This window comes from Hemiscyllium ocellatum, chromosome 3, assembly GCF_020745735.1.
Source record: "Hemiscyllium ocellatum isolate sHemOce1 chromosome 3, sHemOce1.pat.X.cur, whole genome shotgun sequence".
Taxonomy (NCBI): Eukaryota; Metazoa; Chordata; class Chondrichthyes; order Orectolobiformes; family Hemiscylliidae; genus Hemiscyllium; species Hemiscyllium ocellatum.
Genome location: NC_083403.1, coordinates 7,758,451 through 7,770,794, shown reverse-complemented (window position 1 = coordinate 7,770,794; position 12,344 = coordinate 7,758,451). Strand labels below are relative to the sequence as shown.

The window sequence follows — 12,344 nt, the reverse complement described above, 5'->3', positions numbered from 1 at the left end:
GATTCTCCTGCTCCTTGGATGCTGCCTAACCTGCTGCGCTTTTCCAGCCACATATTTTTCAGCTCTGATCTCCAGCATCTGCAGTCCTCACTTTCTCCTAGATTCACAATTCTGTCGGGTGAGAAACTCCAGGGTTTTGACTCAGTAATGGTGAAGGAATAGTAACATATTTCCAAGTCAGGATGGTGAGTGGATTTGAGAGGAACTTGCAGGCGATATTCCCATTTGTTTGCTGCCTTGTCTACGTAGATGGTAGTGTTGGACAGTTTGGAAGATGCTGCCTAAAGAGCTTTAGTGAAATTCTGCAATGCATCTTGTAGATGGAACACACTGCAGACACTAAGTGACAGTGCTGGAGGAGTGAATGTTTGAGGATATGGTGCCAATCATGCTGGTTGCTTGATAGAAATATAGATAGAAATACAAACTAGGAGGAGCAGACCATTTGGCTCATTAAGCCTGCTCTGCCATCTAACATGAGAATGGCTGATCCCACATCTCAATGCTATATTCTTGTTTTCTCCCGATTCACCTATTGTACTCTTTGCTACCTTCTCCCTTCCCCCCTCCATTTATCTCTCCTCCCTGGAGGCTTCCTGCCTCTATTCCTGATGAAGGGCTTTTGCCCAAAACATTGATTTTCCTGCTCCTCGGATGCTGCCTGACCTGCTCTGCTTTTTCAGCACCACTCTGATCTAAACTCTGGTTTCCAGCATCTGCAGTCCTCATTTTTGCCTAGGAAGGAAATGGCTGGCCATCAGGCAGAGCAATGAGACTAGGAAGACAACGCAGGAATCTTTTGTGGCTGTTCAACTGCAAAACAGACATTCCACTTCGGATACTGTTGAGGGAAATGGCCTCACAGGGGAAATCACCAATAGAATACTCTAGAGTAGAGTTGAGTAGAGAAAGTTTATTTGTCATTTCTACTATATATAGCTGCTACAATAAAAACAAGACAGCATTCCTCCAGGACCAAGGTGTTGTATGAACACAGACTACACAAGAATACAGTCATACACAGGGTAGCATAAAGTGCATAGAGAAGTGCAAAGCATGCAAGACAGCACAGTAATTCCTGACAAGACAAGACAATAGGCACAGTGGTGGACAAATTACAATGTAACAATGAATGATCATTAATAAAACATTGTTTTATAAGCAATTCAAAAAGTCGACTGAAAATTGCAAATGGAACTGAGTGTGATTATCCTGTGTTAAGGAGCCTGATGACTTGGGGGCAGAAACTATTGCACTGTCTGGCCATGAGAGACTGAATGTTCTAGTATCTTCTGCCAGTTGGCAGGAGGGAGAAGAATTTGAATGAAGGATGTGTGGAGTCACCCACAATGTTGTTAGCCTTGCAACTGCAGCATGTGGAGTAAATGTCTGTAATAGAGGGAAGAGAGACCCCAATGATGTTCTCAGCTGTCCTCACTATCCGTTGTAGGGTCTTATGATCCGAGACAGTGCAATTCCCAAACCAGGCAGTGATGCAGCTGCTCAGGGTACTCTCAATTAATCCTCTGCAGAATGTGATGAGGATGGAGGATGGAAGATGGGCTTTCCTCAACCGACACAGGAAGTAGAGATGCTGCTGGGCTTTCTCGGCTATGGATCTGGTGTTGAAGGACCAGATGAGATACTCCACCAGGTGGACACTAATAAAATTCAGGTTTTTAATAATCTCCACAGGGAAGCCATCAATGTCCAGCAGAGTGGTCGCTCTGTGCCTTCCTGAAGCCAACAACCATCTCTTTAGTTCAACAGCCACATATATTGGATAAAGTTGGCTCTGCTGCACAACGGAGGAGTAAAAATTATTGGGATGCAATAGTTATGGTGTTTTCAATTGTAAAGTGAATAGATTTGTATTTCTGTGGTCACAAATGAAACAAATGGATGGTATGTTGCCTCACTGGTGATTGGGTCAAGGATGTCTCAGAGCAGCTGGAGGATATTCTGGTAGTAGTGGTGGGGATGATGAACAGCCAGCAGTCATAGAACAATAAGGGGTGAGGTACCAAAGGAAGAATATAGGGTGTTAGGAAGTAGGTTAAAATGTAGGACCTCAAAAATAGGATTTTGTGCTGGTCAGAGTAGAAATAACAGGATATATCAGATGAAAGTGTGCTTGACAATATGATAAAGGGGGAAGATTTCAGAGGAGATGGGACCAGTAAAACCTAGATCAGTTTCACCTGGGCGGGACGAGAACTGATGTCCTGAGGGAGTATTTACTGGATCGTTTAGGGAGGGTTTAAACTAAAATTGCAGGGGGTTGAGTCAGAAGAAGAGGAGCCAAGAACAACCACAAAAGTCAGAAAGGAGAATATGAAAAATGATAGGCAGAGGAATTAAGAGCCAGGATCAAACAGGGCTACAGTGAAAAATTAGGGTTAAGAGACAAGTAATGTTAAGAATACAAGTATCAAGGCTTTGTGTCTTATTGTGCAACATATTCGCAATACAGTGGATGAATTAATTGCACAAATACATGAAAGATGACCACCAATGTCCGAGAAGTTGTGGATGCATTGGTGGTCATCTCTCATGATTCTTTAGACTCTGTAACAGTTTGTATGGATTACAGGGTAGCTAATGTAAACCCATTATTTAAATTAAAAGGAGGCAAAGAGAAGATCAGTAATTATAGACCAATTATCCTGACATCAGTCATGGGGTAAATACTGAAGTCCATCATAAAAGTCCATTAATAGCAGTGCACTTGGGAAAATGTGACAGGATCTCCACAGAGTCGATATGGATTTAGAGACGTGAAATCAAGTTGACAAATCTCGTGGAATTCCTCGAGAATGTAACTCATAGATTTGAAGAGGGCGAGTTTATTTGTACTTACAGTTCACGCTAGCTAAATCTAACCTCATTTTATTTTAATTCCTGTTATTTAGGTTAAAAATCACATGACACTGGTTCATAGTCCAGCGAGTTTATTTGAAAACATTAACTTTCAGAGTGCTGTTCCTTTATCAGGTGCTAGTGAGAGAGGAAGACCTTAAACAGAGAATTTATAATGAAAAGCAATCATACAACCCATGCAAACAAATTGAGTACATCTAACATGGCACTTAAATCTTTAATCAGCAAGAATGGACATGCAGGTTTCAATTGATTAATATGCAAATCCCAGAATTTTTTCAAGTCACTGCCCTGAGATAACTTAAGGTGTTATCAATATAAAGGAGGTGACATCTTGGGTCAGACAATGTATTTTAGGCATGAGGTCTTTTTTGGAGTCTGTCTGTGTCTTAACCTGGAGTTGGATTGGTTTTATTTCCAAAATAGGACCTTAAAAAATGTCACATTGACCAACTGTCTACAAATTGTGTGCCTTTTGAATAAAATAGAATGTATTTGTAAACACAAATTTGCAAACACAAACACAGATTTATATGTGCGAGTGTGCGTGTTTGTGTGTGTGTGTGGGGGGGGGGGGGGGAGAGAGAATATGCATTTGAGAAAGAGCGGGTGCAAGTATGAGGGAATCTATGCATCTAAGAGTATGCATGTGTGTGTGTGCAACACTGCATGTTTGAGAGAGTGTGTGTGTGAGTGTGAGGGATTATATGCATCTGAGAGTGTGTGTATATGAGAATGTAGGTGTGTATGAGAGAAGGTCTGTGAGAGTGTCTGTGCGCTTGTGTGTGAGAGACTGTGTGTGTGTGTGTGTGTGTGTGCGCGCGCGCATTTGCGTGTTTACTTGTGCATGTGTGAATGTATAGTTTGGTGGGGTCAGCTGTAGTGTGATATCAACCCAAGGTCCTGGTGGAGGCCATCCTCTTGGGTACTGAACTTAGCTATTAGCCTCTGCTCAGCAACTCTGTGTTGTTGTGTATCACAAAGTCTGCCTTGGAGGTCATTTACCCAAAGATATGAGGCCAAATGTCCTTGACTGCTGAAATGTTCCCCCAGTGGGAGGAAACATCCCTGTCTGGTGATTTTTGCATGTTGTCCATTTATCTGTTGTCATAGCGTCTGCATGGGTTCACCCAATATGCCATGCCTTGGGCATCCTTGCCTGCAACATTGTGGGCGGCACGGTGGCACAGTGGTTAGCACTGCTGCCTCACAGCACCAGAGACCTGGGTTCAATTCCCGACTCAGGCGACTGACTGTGTGGAGTTTGCACGTTCTCCCCGTGTCTGCGTGGGTTTCCTCCGGGTGCTCCGGTTTCCTCCCACAGTCCAAAGATGTGCGGGTCAGGTGAATTGGCCATGCTAAATTGCCCGTAGTGTTAGGTAAGGGGTAAATGTAGGGGTATGGGTGGGTTGCGCTTTGGCGGGTCGGTGTGGACTTGTTGGGCCGAAGGGCCTGTTTCCACACTGTAAGTAATCTAAGTAATCTAATCTAAAAAATACAAGATATACAACGTTGGCCGAGTCTCATGATTATCTGCCGTGCACATGGTGGGTGGTGTCCCCATGTGTAATGGTAGCATCCATGTCAATGGTCTGACATGTCTTGCAGGGGCTGCCCTGACAGGATTGTATGGTGTTGTGGCTGACGATTTCCTGAAGGGTGGGTAGTTTGTTGCAGACATTGGTCTGTTTAAGGTTTGGCAAGGAGACAAGAAGTGGAGGCGTAAGAAAGATTTTAGTGAGGGGTTAATTATCATCAATGATGTGTTGCAGGCTACAAAGAAAATGGCATAGTCTCTCCATGGCTATTGTGTGTGTCTGGATGAAGAACTAGTTGTCAAAGGTGAAGACGTTGTGGTCAAGGATGAATCGGAGGAGTTGTAGCATGGTTGATTCCTGGGCTGGAAGTGGTGTACTATGAGGAAATCTTGAGTAGTTCTGATTTATACTCAACAGCATATGAAATTCTAACATGCAGACTGGGCAGCTCCCATCTGCTTCCTTCCTTGGAAACTGGAAAACAGAGATGATAGTTCCATATTGTAGACAATATCTAAGGACACCCGCAACCAATAGACATGAAAATGTACATCAAAAAGGTAAAGACATAATTCTTACCTTATTTACAAACATTAACTCTCCTGCATAGTGCTGGATAATACGTTCAACTATAACTTCAATCTCTGACTCAAGGGATGGTATATTCAAACTCTGAAATCTAGTAAAACAAATTTATCACATACAAACTGAAATCTAATATTTACTGCCATAAGTCTCAAGCATGACTCCTTCATAATTTATTCAAACTGCCTTTTGATTTTCTTTTGATTTTCCCTAAGAATTCTAAGAAACAAGTCTAGAATTTATGAATTTATTTTCATTCTTTTCAAACTGAAGGATGAATAATCATTTGCATGATAATCTATAATATAGGCATGCATCACAGGGTCAGCAGCAGGGAATTGAATTGAATTGAATTTATTGTCACGTGTACCGAGGTACCATGAAAAGATTTGTCTTGCAAGCAATGCAGGCAGATCACATAGTTAAGTAGCAAAGATAAGTAAATAATAGGTAAACAGCGGCAAAAATAAAAACATAGGTACAGGCGAATATTAAGAGTTTATGAGTCCATTCAATATTCGAACAACAGTAGGGTAGAAACTGGTGTGTGTGTGTGTGTGTGTCTGTGTGTGTGTGTGTGTGTGTTCAGGCTTCTGTACACTGCTGGTTGCATTTAAAGTATATTCTCACATTTTTGAAGTTTACAGCAGGAAGTTGTGTTGTCGGTAGCAACACTGATCAATCAACGAGGTAAGTAGGGAGGCTTAAACCATGCTTCATTTGATATCATGAGTCGAAGGTACACCATCTGAGATCTGCCTTCAGTTCAATGTCAGGCAAGTGTTTTCAATCAATGTAATTGTTTTCCTCTCGTGTTTTATTTCCAGATCACCACACCCTGAATTGATTTTTTTTTGATGTGGAGGTGCCGGTGTTAGACTGGATGAACAAAATTAAAAATCACACAACACCAGGTTATAGTCCAACAGATTTATTTGGAGGTAGTAGCTTTCAGAGTGCTGTTACTTCATCATTTGCCAGTTGGGCTATAAGCTGGTGTTGTGATTTTTAACTTTGATTTTTTTGTATTTGGAAAGACAAGGACTGATTAGGAACAGTCAACATGGCTATATGCGTGGAAAATCATGTCTCACAATTTTGATTGAGTTTTTTTGAAGAAGTAACAAAGAGGATTGATGAGGACAGAGTGGTAGATGTGATCTATATGGATTCAGTAAGGCGTTCAACAAGGTTCCCCATGGGAGACTGGTGAGCAAGGTTAGACCTCATGGAATACAGGGAAAACTAGCCATTTGGATACAAAACTGGCTCAATGGTAGAAGACAGAGGGTGGTGGTGGACGGTTGTTTTTCAGACTGGAGGCCTGTGACCAGTGGAGTGCCACAAGGATCAGTGCTGGATCTACTATTTTTCTTCATTTACATAAATGATTTGAATGCAAGCATAAGAGATATAGTTAGTAAGTTTGCAGATGATACCAAAATTGGAGGTGTAGTGGACAACGAAGAGGGTTACCTCACATTACAACAAGATCTTGATCAGATGGGCCAATGGGCTGAGAAGTGGCAGATGAAGTTTAATTTAGACTAATGTGAGGTGCTGTATTTTGGGAAAACAAATCTTAGCAGGACTTATGCACTTAATGGTAAGGTCCGAGGGAGTGTTGCTGAACTAAGAGACCTTAGAGTGCAGGTTCATAGCTCCTTGAAAGTGAAGTCGCAGGTAGATAGGATAGTGAAGAAGGCGTTTGGAATGTTTTCCTTTATTGGTCAGAGTATTGTGTATAGGAGTTGGGAGGTCATTTTGCTGCTGTCTAGGACATTGGTTAGGCCACTGTTGGAATATTGCATGCAATTCTGGTCTCCTTCCTATCGGAAAGATGTTGTGATACTTGCAAGGCTTTAGAAAAGATTTACAAGGATGTTGCCAAGGTTGGAGGATTTGAGCTATAGGGAGAGGTTGAATATGCTGGGGTTGATTTCCCTCGCATGTCAGAGACTGAGGGGTGACCTGATAGAGGTTTATAAAATCATGAGGGGCATGGATGGGTATATGAATAGGAAGGGACATGGGCCAGGTCTGGCAGGTGGGACTAGATTGGGTTGGGATATCCTGTCGGCATGGACGAATTGGACCAAAGGGTCTGTTTCTGTGCTGTACATCTCTACGACTATGACTCTAAGACAAATGATATGGACAGACAGACAGGAAAATAGAGTGAAGCCCATTCGCGGTCACCACGTTTTCACGGTCCCAGTCTCAAAACTCCTTTCCTAACAGACCATGGTTGTACCAACACCCAAAATAAATGGTTCAAGACAGCAGCGGCTCTACCACCATTCCCTTAGGGCAATTAATGATGGACAGCAAATATGGGTCTTGTCAATGATACCCATATCCCATGCATAAAATTAAATGATTAGAATAGAAATGATCTTGTGCAGATATAAAGAGTTGAATATCTTGAATGCCCTTTGTAAGTTACATGTTCCTATATCCCTGTTTCTTCCCCCTTATTAGCAAGACGAGACGCTAGGGGTGCTGGGTGGTGAGAAAGATTAAGGGAAAAGGTTGTGTGCCAGTAATGCTCAGGGCTTATGTCACAGTGTTGGAGGTTATTTGGACACATCGTTTTGGAGGACTGCATGATTGAGCAGACTCTAAGCCAGTTTAAAGCAAACTTGGATGTTGGGATGATCAAGACCATCAATAATATCCTTACTGGCATAAAATTCACATAAGAGGAGGAAAACAACAACTAACTGTCATTCCCAGATATCACAGTAGAGCGAACAGCCACTGGGGAACTTCAAACCAGCCTCTACAGGAAAACAACACATACAAGTCAAATACTGAACTACAGAAGCAATCATCCCAACACCCACAAACAAAGCTGTATTAGAACATTATTTCAACAAGCCACCACACACTGCAGCACAGAGGGACGATGAAGAGCAGAGGAAAATCACCTATCCAACATATTCAAAAAGAACAGATACCCAATGAATATAGTCCACCAATTTCTCAGCAACAACCCCAAACAAGCAGACAAAATGCATCCAGAAACCCTAGCCACTCTCCGCTACATCAAGGACATCTCTGAAATGACTCCTGGACTACTCAGACCTCTTGGTATTATAGTAGTCCACAAGCCCACCAACAGACAAAAACAGCAATGAATAAACTTGACAGGCCCCAAACAGACAACAAGCAAAACTAATGTCATTTACAAAATATCTTGTGAGAACTGTAACAAACATGACATTGGACAATCAGGCAGAGAACTAACCACCAGATTACATGAACATCAACTAGCCACAAAAAGACATGACCTACTCTTACCAATATCCTTACATATGGATGAAGAAGGACATCACTTGGACTGGGACAACACATCCATCCTTGGACAAGCCAAACAGATACACACAAGAGAATTCCTGGAAGCATGGCATTCCAACCAAACTCTTATCAACAAACAAATCTACTTGGACCCCATTTATCACCCTCTGAGAAAAAAAAGGAAATGGCATCACTACAGAAAATGACATCACCAAACCAAAGAATCCTAAACACATACATAGAAAGTGAGTCACTAATACCAGCGCTTCAGTGGAGGCTCACTGATTATGTTACCTAGTATGGTGATGAAACATCTGAAAATGAACCTTCCAGCTCAGTGTACAAACTGACATCCAGAACCTCAACCTGAGTTACAAATCTTCGCAAAATTCAGGCCAATATTCACCACCTCAGGACAGTTGTTTTTAAATTATGTAATTTAACTTTAATTGACCATTTCACTGTTGTTTCATAATTTATTTTACACTTCCACCAGGAAACAACATCTGATACGAACAAGATTAGAGAAACGAAAGCTTCAGCTTTACTCTCACAAAAAAGATCATAACAAATAAGATCAATAAGATGCAGGTCATTCAGCCCATCAAGTTCACTCTGCCATTCAATAAGATCATAAAACATGGAACAATACAAGAAAGTACAGGCCCTTCTGCCCTCAATGTTGTGTCAACCTGTGAAGGATCTGAAGCCCATCTAACATATATGATTCCATTATCACCCATATGTTTACCCAATGATCATTGAAATGCCCTTAAAGTTGGCGAATCTACTATTGTTACAGGCATGGGATTCCATGCCCTTACTACTCTAAGTAAAGAAACTATTGCTAACATCTGTGCTACATCTACCACACCTCAGTTCAAGGTTATGTCCCCTCGTGCTAGCCATCACCATCCAAGGAAAAAGGCTATCATTGTCCACCCTATCTAATCCTCTAATCATCTCCTATGTCTCTACTGAGTCATCTTTTAACCTTCTTCCCTGTAATTAAAACAGCCTCAAGTCTCTCAGCCTTTCCTCATAAAGCCTTCCCTCCATTCCAGGCAATATCCTCATCAATCTCCACTGCTCCCTTCCACATCCTTCCTATAATGCGGCAACCAGAACTATACGTAATACTCCAAGTGCAGCCAAGTTTTATACAGCTGCAACATGGCCTCATGGCTCTGAAACTCAATCCTTCTACCAATAAAAGCTAATACACCATGCAAGTTCTTAAAAACCCTGTTAACCTGGGTGGCAACTTTCAGAGACCTATGCACATGAACAGAGATCTCTCTGCACATCCACACTACCAAGAACCTTAACATTAGCCCAGTACTCAATATTCCTGTTATTTCTTCCAAGGTGAATCACCTCACACTTTTCCACATTAAACACCATTTACCACCCCTCAGCCCAGCTCTGCAGCTTATCTATGACCCTCTGTAACCTGCAACATCCTTCTGCACTATCCACAACTCTACCAAATTTAATGTTATCTGCAAATTTATTAACCCATCCTTCTACGCCCTCATTCAGGTCATTTATAAAACTGACAAACAGCAGTGGACCCAAAACAGATTATTATGGTACACCACTAATAACTGAACTCCAGGACAACATTTCCCATCAACCACCACCCTCCTTCTTTTCCCAACTGGTCAATTTCTGATCCAAATCGCTACATCACCCTCAATCCCATGTCTCTGTATATTCTGTAAAAGCCTACTGTAGGGAACCTTATCAATTTACTGAAATCCATATACACCACATCAACCACTTTACCTTCTTCCACCTACTTGGTCACCCTTTCAATAACGCTGAAAATGTATTGCTGGAAAAGCGCAGCAGGTCAGGCAGCATCCAAGGGACAGGAAATTCGATGTTTCAGGCATAAGCCCTTCATCAGGAAGGGCTTCGATGCTGCCTGACCTGCTGCACTTTTCCAGCAACACATTTTCAGTTCTGATACTCCAGCATCTGCAGACCTCACTTTCTCCTCACCTTTTCAATAAGGTTTGTGAGGCACAACCATTCACAAAACTGTGTTGACTATCTCTAATCAAATTATTCCTTTCTAAATGATTATAAATCCTATCTCTTACAAACTTTTCCAACACTTGGCCCACAAGCAAGTAAGGCTCACTGGTGTGCAATTACCTGGGTTGTCTCTACTGTCTTTCTTGGAGAAAGTGAGGACTGCAGATGCTGGAGATCAGAGTTGAGAGCGTGTTGCTGGAAAAGCACAGCAGGTCAGGCAGCATCCGAGGAGCAAAAGAATTGACATTTCAGGCATAAGCCCCTCATCAGGACTGAAGCTTGTGGGTCAGGGTTGAGAGACAAATGGGTGGGGGTAGGTAGCCAGGAAAACGATAGATGGATGAAGGTGAGGGAGAGACGATAGGTCAGAGGGACGAGTGATAGACAGGTCTGTAAGTTGGTAGTGGGTTGGAGGCTTGGGACTGGGATAATGTGAAGGGGGAGGAGAAATGAAAAAGCTGTTGAAATCCACATTTATCCCATGTGGTTGCAGGGTTCCAAGGCGGAATATGAAGCATTCTTTCTCCAGGCGTTGGGTGGTAACCGTTTGGTGGTGGAGGAGGCTCAGGACCTGAATGTCCTTGACGGAGTGAGACAGGGAGTTGAAGTGTTCAGCCATGGAGCAGTGGGGTTGGTGGGTGTGGGTGTCCCAGAGATATTCTCTGAAATGATCCACAAGAAGGTGTCCTGTCTCACCAATGTAGAGGAGATTGCACTGGATGCAACAGATGCAGTAGATGACAATGGTAGAGGTCCAGGTGAATTACTGATGGATGTGGAAGGATCCCTTGGAGCCTTGGACAGAGGTGAGGGGAATGGTGTGCGTGCAGGTTTTGCACTTCCTGTGGTGGCAGGGAAAGGTGCCAGGAGTGGGGTGTGGGCTTGTGTGTGCGGGGGGGATCTGATCGGGGGGTTGCGGAGGAAATGGTTTTTCTGGAATGTTGATATGGATGGAAGAGAAATATATCTTTGGTGGTGGGGTCTGTTTGGAGGTGGCAGAGGATGATGTGATGTACGTGGGGGTTGGTAGGGTGGAAGGTGAGGACCTGTGGGGGGGATGGGGGTTCTGTCTTTGTGGCTTTGGGAGGGGTGGGGTGGTGGGGTTGAAGGGCGGTGGCGCATGAAGTGGAGGAGATGTGCTGAAGGGTATCGTCAATTATGTGGGAAGTTACGATCATGGAAGAAGGAGGCCATCTGGGACTTTCTGAGGTGGAATTGGTCATCCGGGGACAGATGCAGCAGAGGTCCTCTACATCGGGGAGACAGGACGCCTTCCTGCAGATCATTTCAGAGAACATCTCTGGGATGCCTGCACCCACCAACCCCACCACGTGGCTGAACACTTCAACTCCACTTCCCACTCCGTCAAGCACATGCAGGTCCTGGGCTTCCTCCACCGCCAAACCATTACCACTGACGGCTGGAGGAGGAACGCCTCATATCCCACCTTGGGACACTGCAACCACAAGGGATAAATGAGGATTTCAGCAGCTTCCTCATTTCCCCTCCCCCTACATTATCCCAGTCCAAGTCTCCAACTCGCCACCACCCTCCAGACCTGTTCATCACTCCCCCCTCTGACCTATCACCTTCTCCGTCACCTTCATCCACCTTTTGCTTTCCCAGCTACCTTGCCCCCAACCCCACCCTCTTCCTATTTATCTCTCAACCCCGACCCACAAGCCTCATTCCTGATGAATGGCTACTCCCTGAAACGTTGATTCTTCTGCTCCTCGGATGTTGCCTGACCTGCTGTGCTTTTCTAGCAACACACTCTCGACTCTACTCCCTTTCTTGATGAAGGGGACATCATTTGCTATCCTCCAGTCTTCTGGTACTATTCCTGTATACAATGACCGACATAAAGGTAAAAGCCAATGCCTCTGTAATCTGCTCCCTCACTTCCCCGAGAATCCTAGGATAAATCCCAGCTGGCCCAGGGGACTTATTTATTTTCACACTTTCCAGAATTGCGAACACCTTCTCCTTGGCAACCTC

General features: G+C 43.4%; 1 protein-coding gene across 1 annotated transcript in view; it reads right to left on the bottom strand.

The window, feature by feature from the left end:
- Positions 1-12,344, bottom strand: part of LOC132834281 (dynein axonemal heavy chain 8-like) — a 1,170,382-nt gene that overhangs the window by 876,717 nt on the left and 281,321 nt on the right. Inside the window, exon 14 of the mRNA XM_060853001.1 lies at positions 4,998-5,097. Within this exon, the coding sequence (XP_060708984.1) occupies positions 4,998-5,097 (100 nt within the window). The remainder of the gene's footprint in view (positions 1-4,997; positions 5,098-12,344) is intronic.